This window comes from Pleurodeles waltl, chromosome 3_1 (assembly GCF_031143425.1).
Source record: "Pleurodeles waltl isolate 20211129_DDA chromosome 3_1, aPleWal1.hap1.20221129, whole genome shotgun sequence".
In the NCBI taxonomy this organism is placed as follows: domain Eukaryota; kingdom Metazoa; phylum Chordata; class Amphibia; order Caudata; family Salamandridae; genus Pleurodeles; species Pleurodeles waltl.
The window spans coordinates 1,878,523,047-1,878,537,495 of NC_090440.1; the positions used below are offsets into that span (position 1 = coordinate 1,878,523,047).

Consider the following 14,449-nt stretch of genomic DNA (forward strand, 5'->3'; position numbering starts at 1 on the left):
TAGAATAGTCTGCGCAACTGAGATTAAGGCATGTACACTTAAAAGTGCAATGTCCAACACAGATGCAGCTAGGCAGAAATAAATTCCGAATGTCTTAAATATGTTGTATATTCCCAAGTGAAAGACTAACATCTTGTACATTACATTACTCAAGAGGAAATATAGTCAAACACCACCATCTCTCACTTCATTGGCTAATCAGAACACAGCCTAACAGGACTAGCAATAGAATGCCTGGTATTTACTCTGCTCCACGCTTTGTAATTATGGGAGTACTTGCTACAGTAAAGGGAATTGCTCACTTCACTGCTTGTTGTTGTTTACAAAAGGTGTTTGCGTCCCACCACTTTCAAAGTTCACCAGCTGCCACTTTTTCCACAGTCTTGGGGCATTTGAAGGGAAGGCAGTTGATGGTATGAATGTTGCTTCCTAGGACCGTCCAATGTATTTTTGTGCTTGGCCATGTACATCACACACATTATTGTTTCACATGGATGCTTGCTGGAAGGGGTTCATGTGAAGATGTTTCAGGTTGGGGTGATGGTCGGCAATCAAGCAGGCCGCCACCTGTGGACTGATTTTAACAATACCAGGACATGGTAGTGTTTGAGATGCCAGTCTGCAGTAGTTTATATTAGCCTGCTTGGCGCCTTTTGGTGGAAAGAAAGGCCTGAGTTTGTGCTTCACTATGAGTTGGGGCTAGGCCATCTCTGTTTTGTTTTTCTCGTGTGCCTTGAGCAATGAGCTGGTGTCAAAGACGCCCCATTGTCCAAACAGGAAAACTACAGGTATACATTCCTTCACTAACAGAGAATTAGCACAGAATTGAGTTATTTGCATGGAGGCAGGTGGGAGTTTTACATGTTGTCTCTGGAACAGGTTTGATGTATTTACTGCTACGTGTTAGATATTTTAACAGGCTTTAGATCAATGTATGTGATTGGTGATTCAGCCTTGTTGGATCCAGCATAGGTGGATGGAACCTTTAAAAAGAAAAGTGTCTGTCCATGATGCCAGGTGAAAACTGGTGGAAAATGTGATAAGGTGCCCAAAATGATTGACCAACAGCTATACCTAATGGGAAATAATACTAACCATGAGGTGCTGCACATATACCACAAACGGCCTATAACCTTGCTAAAGCAAGGTCTTGTAATCCATAACGGCTTCAGACTGCCTCATGGTTCATGCTAACAAAAATTATTAATGCTCTCTCTCTTTCTCTCTCTCACACTCTCTCTCATGCAGAGTCTATTCCCTAATTTTCCTTTGGGTGTTTATTTGCAAAGGAAGAAACACATTTGCACATGCACCTGTATAAAAATAAATTAGAAGCACAGGGGGACAAAAGGCATTTGGGGCCAGGCTGAGTTAACTGCCAATAGAAGTCTGCACTTAGTGCAGCGATCCAACCCTCCTGAAGGGGAGCCCCTGGCAACCCTTCAAAGGCAAGGCAGGAGTGTGCCTGTGGAGACACTTACAGTGCGGCAACATCCCAGTTATCTGTGTCATTGCATTCACACCATGTGCACCGGTCTTTGAAGGTGAATTTGAAGCCCTCATGAGGGTGAGTAAAGAAAGGACCACATCTGCTCTTGTTAGCGTGTTAGACTTTATTAAGTAAATTTACAAGGGACGCGAATAGGCCGATGGACCTTTTGACGGCGCTTCGAGTTTTTCCCACCATGAACCCCATACAAATACAAATCAATAACCATAACAAGCAATGACATCAATAATCAATAGGAGTCAGTAATTTCCACACACCATGACCTTGAGCTCATGAATAACCACACCTTTTATGTAAAAGTTAGAATGTTTATTTCCCTATATTAACAATGCTAATGTCATATTACTTAGTCTCAGAATCAAATGATAAACATACAGAAATAATACTGGCTGTCCAAAGTGACAAAAGAATTGCAATCTAATCAAAGATTGAGCCACTACACATTCCAAAGTTACAGTACAAATTAATAGCAAGAATAACTGCACAAACAATATAAAATACATTTAGATTCAGCAAAGAAAAGACATCAACTGTTATTGCATATAGCGAATTTCATCAGTGAGAACCCTAACTAACACCAGATTAGAATAGAATGTTTGGGCTTCCTACAAAACAATTTAGTTGCACAAATTTGGAAGAACATCTAACTATGGCTCTATCAAAATAGTGTTTGGTACCTAGAAACAAAGGCAAATAGACATAACAATCAATAACGTAATTATATACCTGTCCTCAATATGGTTCAGCAAGCTGTGACAGTCTTCGTCAACAGGACATCAGTTCTGTCAGCAATACATAAGTATTCAGCATCAGAGTTCAGAAAAGCAAAGTCTCTCTAAGCAGTAAAGTTAAGCATGTCTCTTTTTCAGGACGGTCAAGGAAATAACAGCGGAATGGCCCTCTCCCTCTCTGTCTTGTGTAATCACTGGAAACAGTTTAATTCCCTGTAAGGTCTCGGCTCCCCACAATTTCTGAGCATGGCCCCATCTAGCCTCCGCTAGTGTCTTTTCTGCCTTTTTCATCCTTCTCTCAAATTTCTGTTGCTGTTGCTGTCTGGCTACTAACTCCCAGATCGCTAATGCCTCGAACTGTGTTGGTCTCGGAGGGGTTCCAGATCATACAGCACCCTCCTCAGATGCTCTAAGCTCCTCAAATTAAATGTTCAATGGGCAGGAAAGCTAAGCTCCCATCCTTCTCTGTCACTTTGCACCATTGCTTCAACCAAAGACATGGCGCAACACCGTGCTCTTCGATTGCAATGTAAGCTGGTGTACCCTCTGGCAGTGCAATATCCCCTATGTGCGTTGCAATGTACGTATTTCCTCTTAAAACACTCTTTAGGGCTTTGAAAAGTTTCATTTTTGTGACCTTTATGTTATTCAAAATCAAATCAGGAAGTGACTTTTAATCCCAGAATTCTCTTCACCCACCTTCTCAACCAAATGCGCTTCACGGAAGACTGCCAATCCGTGCACGACCCTTCTCATTAACCAACGTATCCCAGCGCGGCTCCAATGACGTCAAACTCATACGCACTGCGGCTGACAAAGTCTTGTGGCTTGTCCTCCTAAACTCAGATTCACATAAAACTAATACAAAATTAATGCGAGCACTAAACAAAATTAAAAACCCAATTTGTCCATTTACCACAGGTAAGGTAACACAATTGCTTCAGAAACTTAACGGATTTTTTGCTGACGGTGTTTCGCTCTAACAGCTACTCCTTCTTAGTTTCCCTGATTCGCAAGCAAAATTTGACATGCAAATTTCACTCTCAGCTGATCAGTGGGTCTGTCCTGGTGCACATAGGACTCACCAGATCTCAGTCAAAAATTATTTCACTCACTTTGACTCTCATTCTGACTTGTCGACCACGCCCGAACGACCTATTAAACCAGACAAATTACAACAAAAACCAAGTGTCTCATACACTTTTCAATATACTCCGGAGTCTTAGACCATGCAGGGTCCATACATTAACAACCATGTGGACAATTTTTTAGCACAAAGCGCCACACATGTGAAGTTCGATGACTTCTCTACTCTCACACTTCAGAGTACACACAGTCCTTCTACAACTTCATTTGGAGTACTCAAACTCCAGAAACTCTCACAAATATCACAATTCAACTGCAATTTGCATAAACTGTGCTAGCGCAAAACCTAGCTCATTCACACCATCACTAGAACACCAAGAACATCCTCAGACTAGCTTTGGTAAGCTCCAAGATTCTGGTAAAGCCATTTTAGGTACTTAGGGGCACATTTTCTTTCCACTTTGTATCAATAAATCTAGAAAATCCAGCATTTCACCAATTTTCACTAAATCTATGAATTATTCTGCTCTTCGTACAAGACTAACCCTTATCCTACTACCATCTCTGGGGACATCTGTTATTTCTTGCTTACTATCTCTGGGATCAAATACTTTAGTATCTATCTCTGGACTTTATGAGAAGACAAATCATGTACCGAACCTCTATGATGGGCTCTTAAGGAGACAAACCATCCTCTGCTGCCATCTCTGTTAGCGCGTCAGACCTTATTAAGTAAATTTACAAGGGAGAAGCGAATAGGCCGATGGATCTTTTGACGGCGCTTCAAGTTTGTCCCACCATATATCCCATACCGATCAATAACATCAACAATCAATGACATCAATAATCAACAGGAGTAAGTAATTTCCACACACCATGACCTTGCAGTCATGAATACACACACCTTTATGTAATAGTTAGTATGTTTATTTCCCTATATTACCAATGCTAATGTTACGTAACTTAGTCTCAAAATCAAATGATAAACATACATAAATAATACTGGCTTACGAAAGCGGTGAAAGAATTGCAATCTAATCAAGGCTTTGGCTACTACACATTCTAAGGTTACAGTACAAATGAATAGCAAGAATAACCGTGCAAATAATATATAATATAATTTGGAGTCAGCATGGAAAAGACATCAACTGTTATTACATGTATCCAACATCATCAGTGAGAACCCTAACTAACACCAGATTAGAATAGCATGTTAGGACTTCATGCAAAACACTTTAGTCACACAAATTTGGAAAACATCTAACTATGGCTCTACCAAAAGTTGTAGTTGGTACCTAGAGACAAAGCAAATAGACACAACAATCAGTGACGTCATTACATACCAGTCCTCAATATGGATCAGCAAGCTGTGACAGTCTTTGTTAATAGGACATCAGTTCAGTCAGCAAGACATCAGAATTCAGCATCAAAGTTCAGAATAGGCAAAACCTCTCTAAGCAGTAAAATTAAGCACGTCTTCTTGGGACGGTCAAGAAAATAATGGACTAAACTCTATAGAAGAATGGGGGGGGGATGGCTTCTCTCCTCTCTGTGCAGTCTGGCTAAGTTAGTTTTCCTAAAACTACTTCTCACATCCTAATTGGTCAGGGGATCTTATGTTTACATTTAGTCCAATTAAACTAATCCCTCAAATCTACAATTTTACTACTACATGGTTCACATGTCGACAATTGGTTCCTCTTCTCCTGCTCCTGTCATTGAGCTCGTCAGGTATCAATATTGTTGCAGCTTATACTCTAGTCAGTGCATCCATTGTCTTCTCCTGGGAAGGTCAGTCTTACACATACTACAATATACATTGTTTCACTAGCAAGTACAGCATCTTCTAGCAAGCAGTTTCTAAGAAAAGCTTCAGCTACGAGTACATAGTCAGTACAGTGGAAAATCACAATTTAATTCTCTAACCATCTATTTTATAAAACACCTAAAAAATGCAGCTTGACGTGAGGCCGTGGAACTAGGCCAAGACCTTGCTAAGTTAAGGTCTACAACTAATAAAGCTAATTCACAATGCATAACCTTTAATATGACATATTACTACATTAATCAAACATAAGCTCAACATTTCACATTAATAAGCCATTAATAAGTACACTTTGTGAATATTGGTGGCCACTCTGGTAGTCGCACCTTTGAATGCCTGCATTATTTTTCTCTACGTTAATACGTTTTCTACGCAAACCCAAAACTCAAAATACATGAATATTCATTAATAACTCAGCGTAAACACTCTCACTGTGTGCCACTTTTAAAGGTCACAGAGCCACTTGCAGACAAATACGGAGGAGAGGGTGAACTTGTGCTCCTTGTTTCTTTTCTTTGCTCTTAAGTTAGCACATAATCTGGAAACAGGGACATACTATTGAGAACCAGAGTTGCGCGCCCATTTTATAATTAGTATCGGCTAGCCTGGTTCAGCTGATAGATATACCTCAGAACATAGAACTAGAAATGTAAGTAACAATTTGTGAGTGAAATCAGAAATTAAAAGCACTAATGCAAATTCACTAAATGTAATAAACTATCTACAGGAGCTGTTCTGTGCCTTCTAGAGACTTACGACTGAGTGGAGACAAAGGGTCATATTTAGAGTTTAGGAGACACGATACTCAGACACAGATATGGCGGAAATTCCATCCTTGCTATTACAAGTGCATTATAGTCTATGGCACTTGTAATACTACAGATGGGATAGTCGCTGCATTTTCACAGAGTACCACATCCACCAAACTCTAAATAAGGTCCATGTCCAGAAGTGTGGTTACGTTAAATGAGGAGAGCTCCTGTAGAGGCACAAAAAGGGTTTGTTGTAGAGAGACTAAGCGGTGTTGAGTCACTAAGTTGTGTAGTTCGTGTTAGAGGTGGCTACCGAACATGTGATATTAATTAAATCATAGATTAAGCAATAATACACAATGATATAAGACGAAAAATGTACTACTATTATGCTCCTTCTACCTGAAAAGTGAACTAGATAAAATTTAAAATGTTATCACATGGAATGTGGAAAAACAATGTACCTATGGTTAGCTTTCTACGCAACTAAGATGTACCATGACTGTTACAGATTTACCAGTGGATGAATGACTTAGAAAGCGTGTACAAGCAGTTAGTGACTCAACACAGCATGGGGATGACATTTGAAGCCCGGCCAATGAATTACCTGAAGGTGAGAATTAGACCTAACATCATTGGTGTGGTGTTGCTAACATTTTGCCTCCAGCTCTCCTGTTTTTGCTGACTTCACTTTTGCTGGCCTTAGGATTCTGCACACTTACCTACTGCTGACTAGTGCTAAAGTGCTTGTGCTCTTTCCCTAAAACATGATGTAATTGGCTTATCCCCATTTGGCATATTTAATTTACCTATAAGTCCCTAGTAAAGTGCACTACTTGTGCCCAGGGCCTGTAACTTAAATGCTACTAGTGGGCCTGCAGTACTGATTGTGCCACCCACTTAAGTAGCACTTTACAAATGTTTCAGGCCTGCCACTGCAGAGCCTGTGTGTGCAGTTTTAAACTGTCATGTTGACCAGGCAAAGTAAACTTTTTCCAACACAAAAGGATGATGGATGGAATGCTGAAACTTTTCAAGCACTCATCCCCAGTCACGGCTCTGGTTTGAATCCATTGTTCTTTTGCTCACCATGCCATCCCAGTTTGGACCTAACCATATGCAAATCAGTCTTGACTCTGCTCCCCTTGGGAAAAGTCCAGCCCAAACTGCCAGGCCAGGTTCTCCCTGGACTGGAAACAAGCATCCCGGGACTGGTTTTGTAGTATCACCCCTCATCAAACAGATAGCTTGAATCCAGTGGCACAGTGAGCAAGGGACCTACATCGGAGCATAACCTGGCTGCTTAGGGCGACTTTAGCAACACATACGGATGATGGACAGAGTGCTGAAACTTTCCAAGCGCAGCCATATGCAAATCAGTCTTGACCCTCTCCCAATGGGAATAGTCCAGCCCGAACTGCCAGGCCAGGTCCTCCCTGGACCAGAAACAAGCAACCTGGGACCGGTACTCATGTCTGAGCATGCCCTGGCCACTTAGGGTGACTTTTGACATGCCCAAACCTCCTTTTTAATAAAAATATCACCCCTAAGGTAGGCCCTAGACAGCCCCACGGGCAGGGTGCAGTCTATTTAAAAGGTTGGACATGTACTTTTAAGTTTTATATGTCCTGGATGTGAAATACTCTTAAATTTGTTTTTTACTACTACAAGGCCTATCACTTCCATTGGATAACATTGGCACTGCCTCATAACCTTTCATAAGTATAACTTCCAATTGGGAGGAGAAAGATTTTCTAACTTCGATGTCTTTGGAATCACAGTCTGAGATCAAACTTATGGTAAAGCCTAGTTTTCAATTGCAATTCTGAAAATGCCACTTTTAAAAACGTTTGCATTTTCTCACGTTAGCCATTTGGTGCCAGCTGCCTGTCTCTGCTCACATCTCTGGTGTGGGCTGATAGCTTATGTTGGAAATGGCCCTTTTTGCAGGGTCATCCCTAAACCTTTTGCCTCCTTTTTCCTATTTTTTCAGACCTGTTTTTGTTGGCTTTAGAACTCTGGACACTTTACCACTGCTAACCAGTGCTAAAGCGCATATGCGCTCTTTGTAAATTGTATTGTTGATTGGTTTATCCATGATTGACATATTTGATTTGCTAGGACCTCCCTAGTAAGGTGCACTAGAGGTGCCCAAGGCCTATAAATCAAATGCTGCTAGTGGGTCTGCAACAACGGTTGTGCCACCCAGATTAGTAGCCCTCTAAACATGGCTCAGACCTGCCACTGCAGTATCCGGGTATGCAGTTTTAAACTACCAATTCAACTTGGCCATTGTACCCACTTGTCAGGCCTCAACCTTCCCTTTTTGTACATATAAGGCACCCATAAGGTAGGCCCTAGGTAGCCTCATGGGCAGGGTGCAGTGTATGTTAAAGGTGAGATATGTACTGATGTGTGTTACATGTCCTAACAGTGAATTACTGCTAAATACAGTCTTCACTGTTGCAAGGCCTATCTCTCTCATAAGCATGGGGGCTGCCTTTAAATAACTTTAAAGTTCAGATTCCCTTTGAGAGCAGATAGAAATTTGGAGTTTAGGGTCTCTGAACTGACAATTTAAAAATACATCTTTTAGTGAAGTTGGTTTTTAGATTGTTAGTTTGAAAATGCCACTTTTAGGAAGTAGGTATTTTCTTGCTTAAACTATTCTGTGACTCTACCTGTTTGTGGATTCCCTGTCTGGGTCAGTTTTAAAGTTGGGCTGTTTGTGAATCCCCTCTAGACAGTGAGACAAAGGGAGTTGGGCGGTAGCCTGCATATCCTGATGTACCATCTGTACTAGAGTGGAGATGGGAGTGGTCACTTACACCTGAATGGGCTGTGCCTGCCCTCACACAATGCAGTCTCCAACCTCCTGGTGTTTGCCTGGGGCCTGGCCTGGGCAAGGTAGGATCTTGTGAACAACAAGACATTCCTTTGAAGTTTACCAACTTCAACGGCAGAAAGGGGTATAAGTATTGGAAGCTAAACCCCTGCAAATCAGATTACTTCAAGGATTCAAGAGGAACCTCTGCCTGGAGAAGAGCTGAGGAGAAGTGCTGCCCTGGCCTCTGACTGTGCTGTGTTGGGCTATCCTGCAGTTGCTGCTTCTGCCTGTGCTAGGGGACAGAGACTGGACTTTGCTTTGCATTTCTGCTTGACAGGTATCTCCAAGGGCTTGGTGTAGAGCTTGCCTCCTGTTCTGAAGCCTCAGGGATAGCAAAGGCTTCACCATCCAGTACTGAACCTGCATGCCATGGACTCTAGCTTGCCAGAGGGTGCCATTCCAGTTCCTGGGCCCCTGGAAGTGAAATTCGGGAGAAAAATGTGTCTAAGAATTCAAGACGACTCTGTGCAACTTGGCAAAGGACGCCGCTGCCCCGAACGGTGACGCCACCTGCCCCGAGGCCGTGGACCTCGCAGGAGTGCGATGACCCCGACGACCCTGTAGGCTTCGCGTAGCTGCAGCCGCTGACCCCGCCCTACTTCGCTGACTTTGGAGTGTCGTAAGTCTGACATCTGTTGCATTCAATACCATTGCAGCGCCTGCGGACCTGTGACTTCATCGCGACCCCATGAGGTCGCCCCAGAGGATCATGACTTCACCAGACTTCGTGCCTGCCAGACCCAAGGACCGACTTTGCAACCTATTCTGCTTCACCTCCACCTCTCTGCAGTAAGGACCCGATGTGGCTGCACGACACCTCTGCCCTTCTGCCCTGTAGCACCGGAACCGATGCTGCATCGGATCCAGCAACACCTTGCTCCCCGACTTTGTGCACCGGCCTGTTTTCTACCTGTTTGCTAAGGTACTGTACCTGGGGGTCGAATGACTCTGTAAACGATGCCATTGGCATCGCATTGCAGGAACGACTCCGTCACGATGCCACTTAATATCAACTTGCATTATTTGTGCCTCTCTGCACTATTTTTGTGCTTTTAAGTGCTAAATTCATATTTTTAAATGTGTATTGTGGATTTTTATCATATTTGTTCTTGTTTATTTAGATAAAATAATAACTATTTTTCTAAACCTTTGTTGTGTCATTTTGTAGTGGTTCACAGTATTACTGTGTGTGTTTGTACAAATACTTAACACATTATCTTTGAAGTTAAGCCTGCCTGCTCATGCCAAGCTACCAAGGAGGTAAGTGGGGGTTAAGTGAGTGTGATTCTCCTTTACCCTGACTAGGGTGAGAGTCGTTGCTTGGACAGGGGATAACCTGACTGCCAACCAAAGACCCCATTTATAACAGCTGAACTTTATGTATTCCTCCTAGACTGCCATACATAATAGGAGCTTACGTGTGCCCTGATGAGCTGTGTCCTGTCCACACACAAAGGGCTTCATAACTCCCTTGTGAGTCTGGAGCCAGGGCAGGAAGAGCAGGGACTCAGTGCACTTTACAGGGATGTCTTCGAAGTCACCCCTACTTCAGCGGCACAATTGGGTATAAGTACTGGACCTCTGACACTACCACTTCAATACACTTCTGGGCCTGTGAATACTCTGCCGGGAAGAAGGACTGCTGTGCTGCTGAAGGACTGCCACTTTGCTGAACAGATGCTCTGCTGTACTCCTGTCCACTCAAGATTTGTGGTGTGCTTCATTATTACAACTATTGTTGCTGGACCAGTTCGACCCCACTTTTGGTGGGAGCACTTTGGTGGTAGTCCTAAGAACTTATCAGGTGTCTGGATGTAGGAAAATGAAAACAGCCTTTAGGTGGACCCAAGAGGATTTACTTGAAAGGCATATTTGCCTGGTTTAAAAGCAGAACAAGATGGAACCAAAGCTTTTATTGGCTCCAGCTTCCTCAGGTCAGCATGTTTCAGCTTGTCAGTTTTAGCCCAAGTTATGCAGCTTTAGTCAGGAAAATTCAGGTCTCCTTAAACATTGTAAACGGGACTCTTTCTAGTAGTGTTTGTATTTGTATTTTGGATGTGTGCCACTCACTCACTCCAATCATACAAAAATACACTTTCCCATCATTTCCCAGGTTCAAATACACGCCTGACTTTCTGGTTACCTCCTGAGTTCTGTGGAGGTAGGTTTTGCAAAAGATTAAACTGTTTTTACAATCCACAATACATTGAATTATACGTGTGATTCACTGCGAACTTCATGTATTCAATGAAAGGAGAGGGTGTAGTATCTTTAGTGATCAATCACCTGTACTCATTACTGTGAGTCATTCACTTGGGGAAGCCCCGTGCTTCAACCTAAGAGGATCTTTTAACCACGTTTGAACTCATTGGAAAGGGGTTAGAAAACATAGGCAAGTTTATGTTATTACCACAACAATATCCCATCAATCCAGTGGGCTATATTGTAATTTAGAGTTGAGAGACCAGAGGGAGCACTGTTTTACCTAGATCAAGTTATTTTGTAAGCAGGGTAATCTCGTCCTATAGGAAACGTATGGATATCTGCTGCCTCTGTCATACACTGCAAGAAAAGATAAAATAATTGTCTCCTTCATCCAGAAGCCCGACAACAGAATGAGTCCTCAGAAAAAATACAAGAGTTGTACTCATTACTCCAAGGCGTGCTCCCAGCAATCCACCCATACAGGTCCCGTATATTCTGAATGTTACTTAGCGAGGGAGAACCCCTCGTTCATAAGTGCAAACATGGATTCCTGTCCATGAGTGTGGGTAAGATAAATCAGATTGATGACGTAATGTGTGGAGCATGTTCCTGTCAGAGCCATGCATGTTTGTAGCCCATAGTCGTTGTCCATCTATCGGTTACATTTTACCATCAACGTTAATTACTTCAAAATGTTCCTTGAAATGCCGTACTGAAGTGTGCCACCTAGCTAGTGGCCATTCAGGTTAATTATCTATAATTTTCCAAACTACTGGCAAAAACAATGATTAGTCATATTATGGCGTATTACTTGTCATTATGCAACACTATATATAAAATAAATAGTGCTGCTTACATTAATGGTGTATTATTTTGGGACCAACCTAGGGTATTTCTCATTTGTATTTTTACTTTTCCTGAAAGTACATCCTATGCATAAAGACTGATATATCTAATACAGTTAAACGACATATCAATCCGTTAAAGATAGATCGGGGCATGGTAAATATTTTGCTCTTTACCACAAATGGGGTATTAGTAGTTCCAGAATATTTGTGGTGTATACATTAAAAGATTACTCATAGGGTGAAGGTGTATTATGTTAAACGTACCTCAAATAAGGTGTTGTTAATTCCTAGACTGATGGTATGTACATACAATAGAGATAGTGTAAAAGTAAACGATTACTCTAAGTAATTTCAGACAAGACTCAGCCACGGAATCTGATCATTTTTGTTTGTGCTAAAATTGTATATTCATTGTTCAGGCTCCAAAAAAACTTTGCACAACCAATTTGTGGCCGCGGTTATCGTATTTGCTTCAGTATCTTCCAGTTTAAATCATTTTCTGGAAGGCCTGTGTTGATTGAGAAGGTTGTCATCTTTGTAGTAGTCTGTCTGCAACATGGGCTGCTACAAGGTTCTCCAATTTGTAGTTTAACCTTCCTGTTTGTCAACCTTCATGTCCAGTGGCCACTGGCTCAAATCTGTTCCCTCGGTGTGGTGTCCCAGCATTCACTGGGACACCAGCACAGGCTCCCCAAAAATCCTGGCACTGCTTTAATGCTGAACCTAGCTTGAAAGCAGCGTCAGGATTTCTGAGCGGCTCGGACTGCCACTCAGACACAACCCTGGGGTCTGTGCAGTTTCTCCAGCCCGGCTGTTCAAACACAGCTGGGCTGGTGAAACCTAAGTGTGCATGTGTGTTCCTCCTCCCACCTCCCATGGCCAAGCCCTGCCCATCCCTTCACTGCTAGCTGAGCAAGCACCAGAAAAACAAAACAATATTGTATTGTTTTATTTTTCTGGTGCTGGCTCAATTGGGGGGTGATGCTCTTTCGCCATAGCGAAGGAACTGCCCCTGTTCATGTCACACAGGCACATAATCCAGTATATCACATTAGTAGAATTTCAGTTGGTGTGGCCAGTTTGGATTCACTCTTTTCCAAGACCAGGTCTAAACTTTTTGTGGGTTTTGTGAGGTGGCACACACTGCAGTTACTACATGGATAATGTTCTGACACCTGCTTGATGCCCCAAAGAGTTTGCTGCTGTTCCTTCACGCCTGTTTTCTTACTCCTGGTTTGGGCCAAGGTGTACCGTTTGTTTGCAAAAAGAGGTATTTCGAAGGATAGGGTGCCAGTGCTTATGATCCTCAAGTTCTAGTTAACAATTCTTTCCCCTAATCAATTTGCCTGAATAGGTCATCATGCACACCATGCAGAGATTTTCATCCTTTCTGTTATTGGATTCGATTAGTGCCTCCCTGTTATTGTTTTGGGCCCTCTTCCTTGTTTTCTTTAGAATGGCTTCAGGATAACCACGTTGTTTGAGTTTATTGCTCAGGATGTCAGCCTGTCTGTTAAGTCATGTAAATGACTGCAATTCTGGCAAAGTCTCAGGGAGTGCTCGTATTCGACATTTTAACGCAAAGTCCGCAGGTTGAAAATATTCAAACCTAGAAGGCATTTCCAGCTGCCCCAAAATGACTTGTTGCTCTCTACTGAAGAAAGACAACAATCCTGAAACACTTATCTTGAAGAAGGACAATAATCCAGAAACACTACACAGTACTGGCAGCACAACCAAGGATGAAAACTAAAGGCTGTTACTGAAGTAAGTTTAACAATGCGCTGCATTTACTGTAATGCATTGAGGCGGGCTGAGTGCTGGGATGTGAGGCAGTATGTTCCTTTCCTCCTTTTGCAACCTAGAAGGCTGTTTTTCTCTGCTGTTTTTTTTGGTGAGTATCTGTAAATATGGAGACTTTTTCATGAAAACTTCTTATATCTGAGAAAGTAATAGAATTATTGCCTACTAAATGTTTACATTTTAGGTATTCACCTTAAGTGTTGGGCAAAATTACAAACCGTGCTGCAGTTTCAGCATTGCCAGGCCATATGATAAAGATATCATGAATGTATGTTTTCCATTCCTTGTTTGTCTAAATGGGTTGTTGCCGGTCATTACGCCAGATGATTAGAAATGGTGTGTGTAGACGCAGGCAGTGCCCAGGGCAAACGTACTGCCCATGTACCTGCTGATACAATGTTCCTTAAAATTAGGAAAGGATTTTTGTCAGTGCGCTCACATGCAATCCAATATAACATTTCTCAGGGTAGTGTGGTTCCAGGGAATGGAGTAATGAATATCCTCCCTGACCTTTAGTGTTTCTTCCTGAGGCAGAGTTGTATACAGGCTCTTTATGTCTAGACCTATAAGGAGGCTTTCATTGGGATCAAATTGTATGTCTCTTAGCAACTGCAAAAAGCTCCTGTGTATCCTTTACAAACGAGAGAATCTGTTCAACCAGGGGCCTGAGAAAGAAGTCACTGAATTGTGACAGAGGTTTTAATACTGAATTTATATCAGATACAATCAGTCTCCCAGGTACTGGATAACTATTTTTGTGTACTTTAGGCAGTGTGTAAAAGGTTAGAATGACCGGATTCTC

At 42.2% G+C, this 14,449-nt stretch overlaps 1 protein-coding gene across 1 annotated transcript in view; it reads left to right on the plus strand.

The window, feature by feature from the left end:
- CPO (carboxypeptidase O) overlaps nucleotides 1–14,449 on the plus strand; it is a 234,472-nt gene that overhangs the window by 15,811 nt on the left and 204,212 nt on the right. Inside the window, exon 2 of the mRNA XM_069221571.1 lies at nucleotides 6,416–6,517. Coding sequence (XP_069077672.1) covers nucleotides 6,416–6,517 — 102 coding nt within the window. The remainder of the gene's footprint in view (nucleotides 1–6,415; nucleotides 6,518–14,449) is intronic.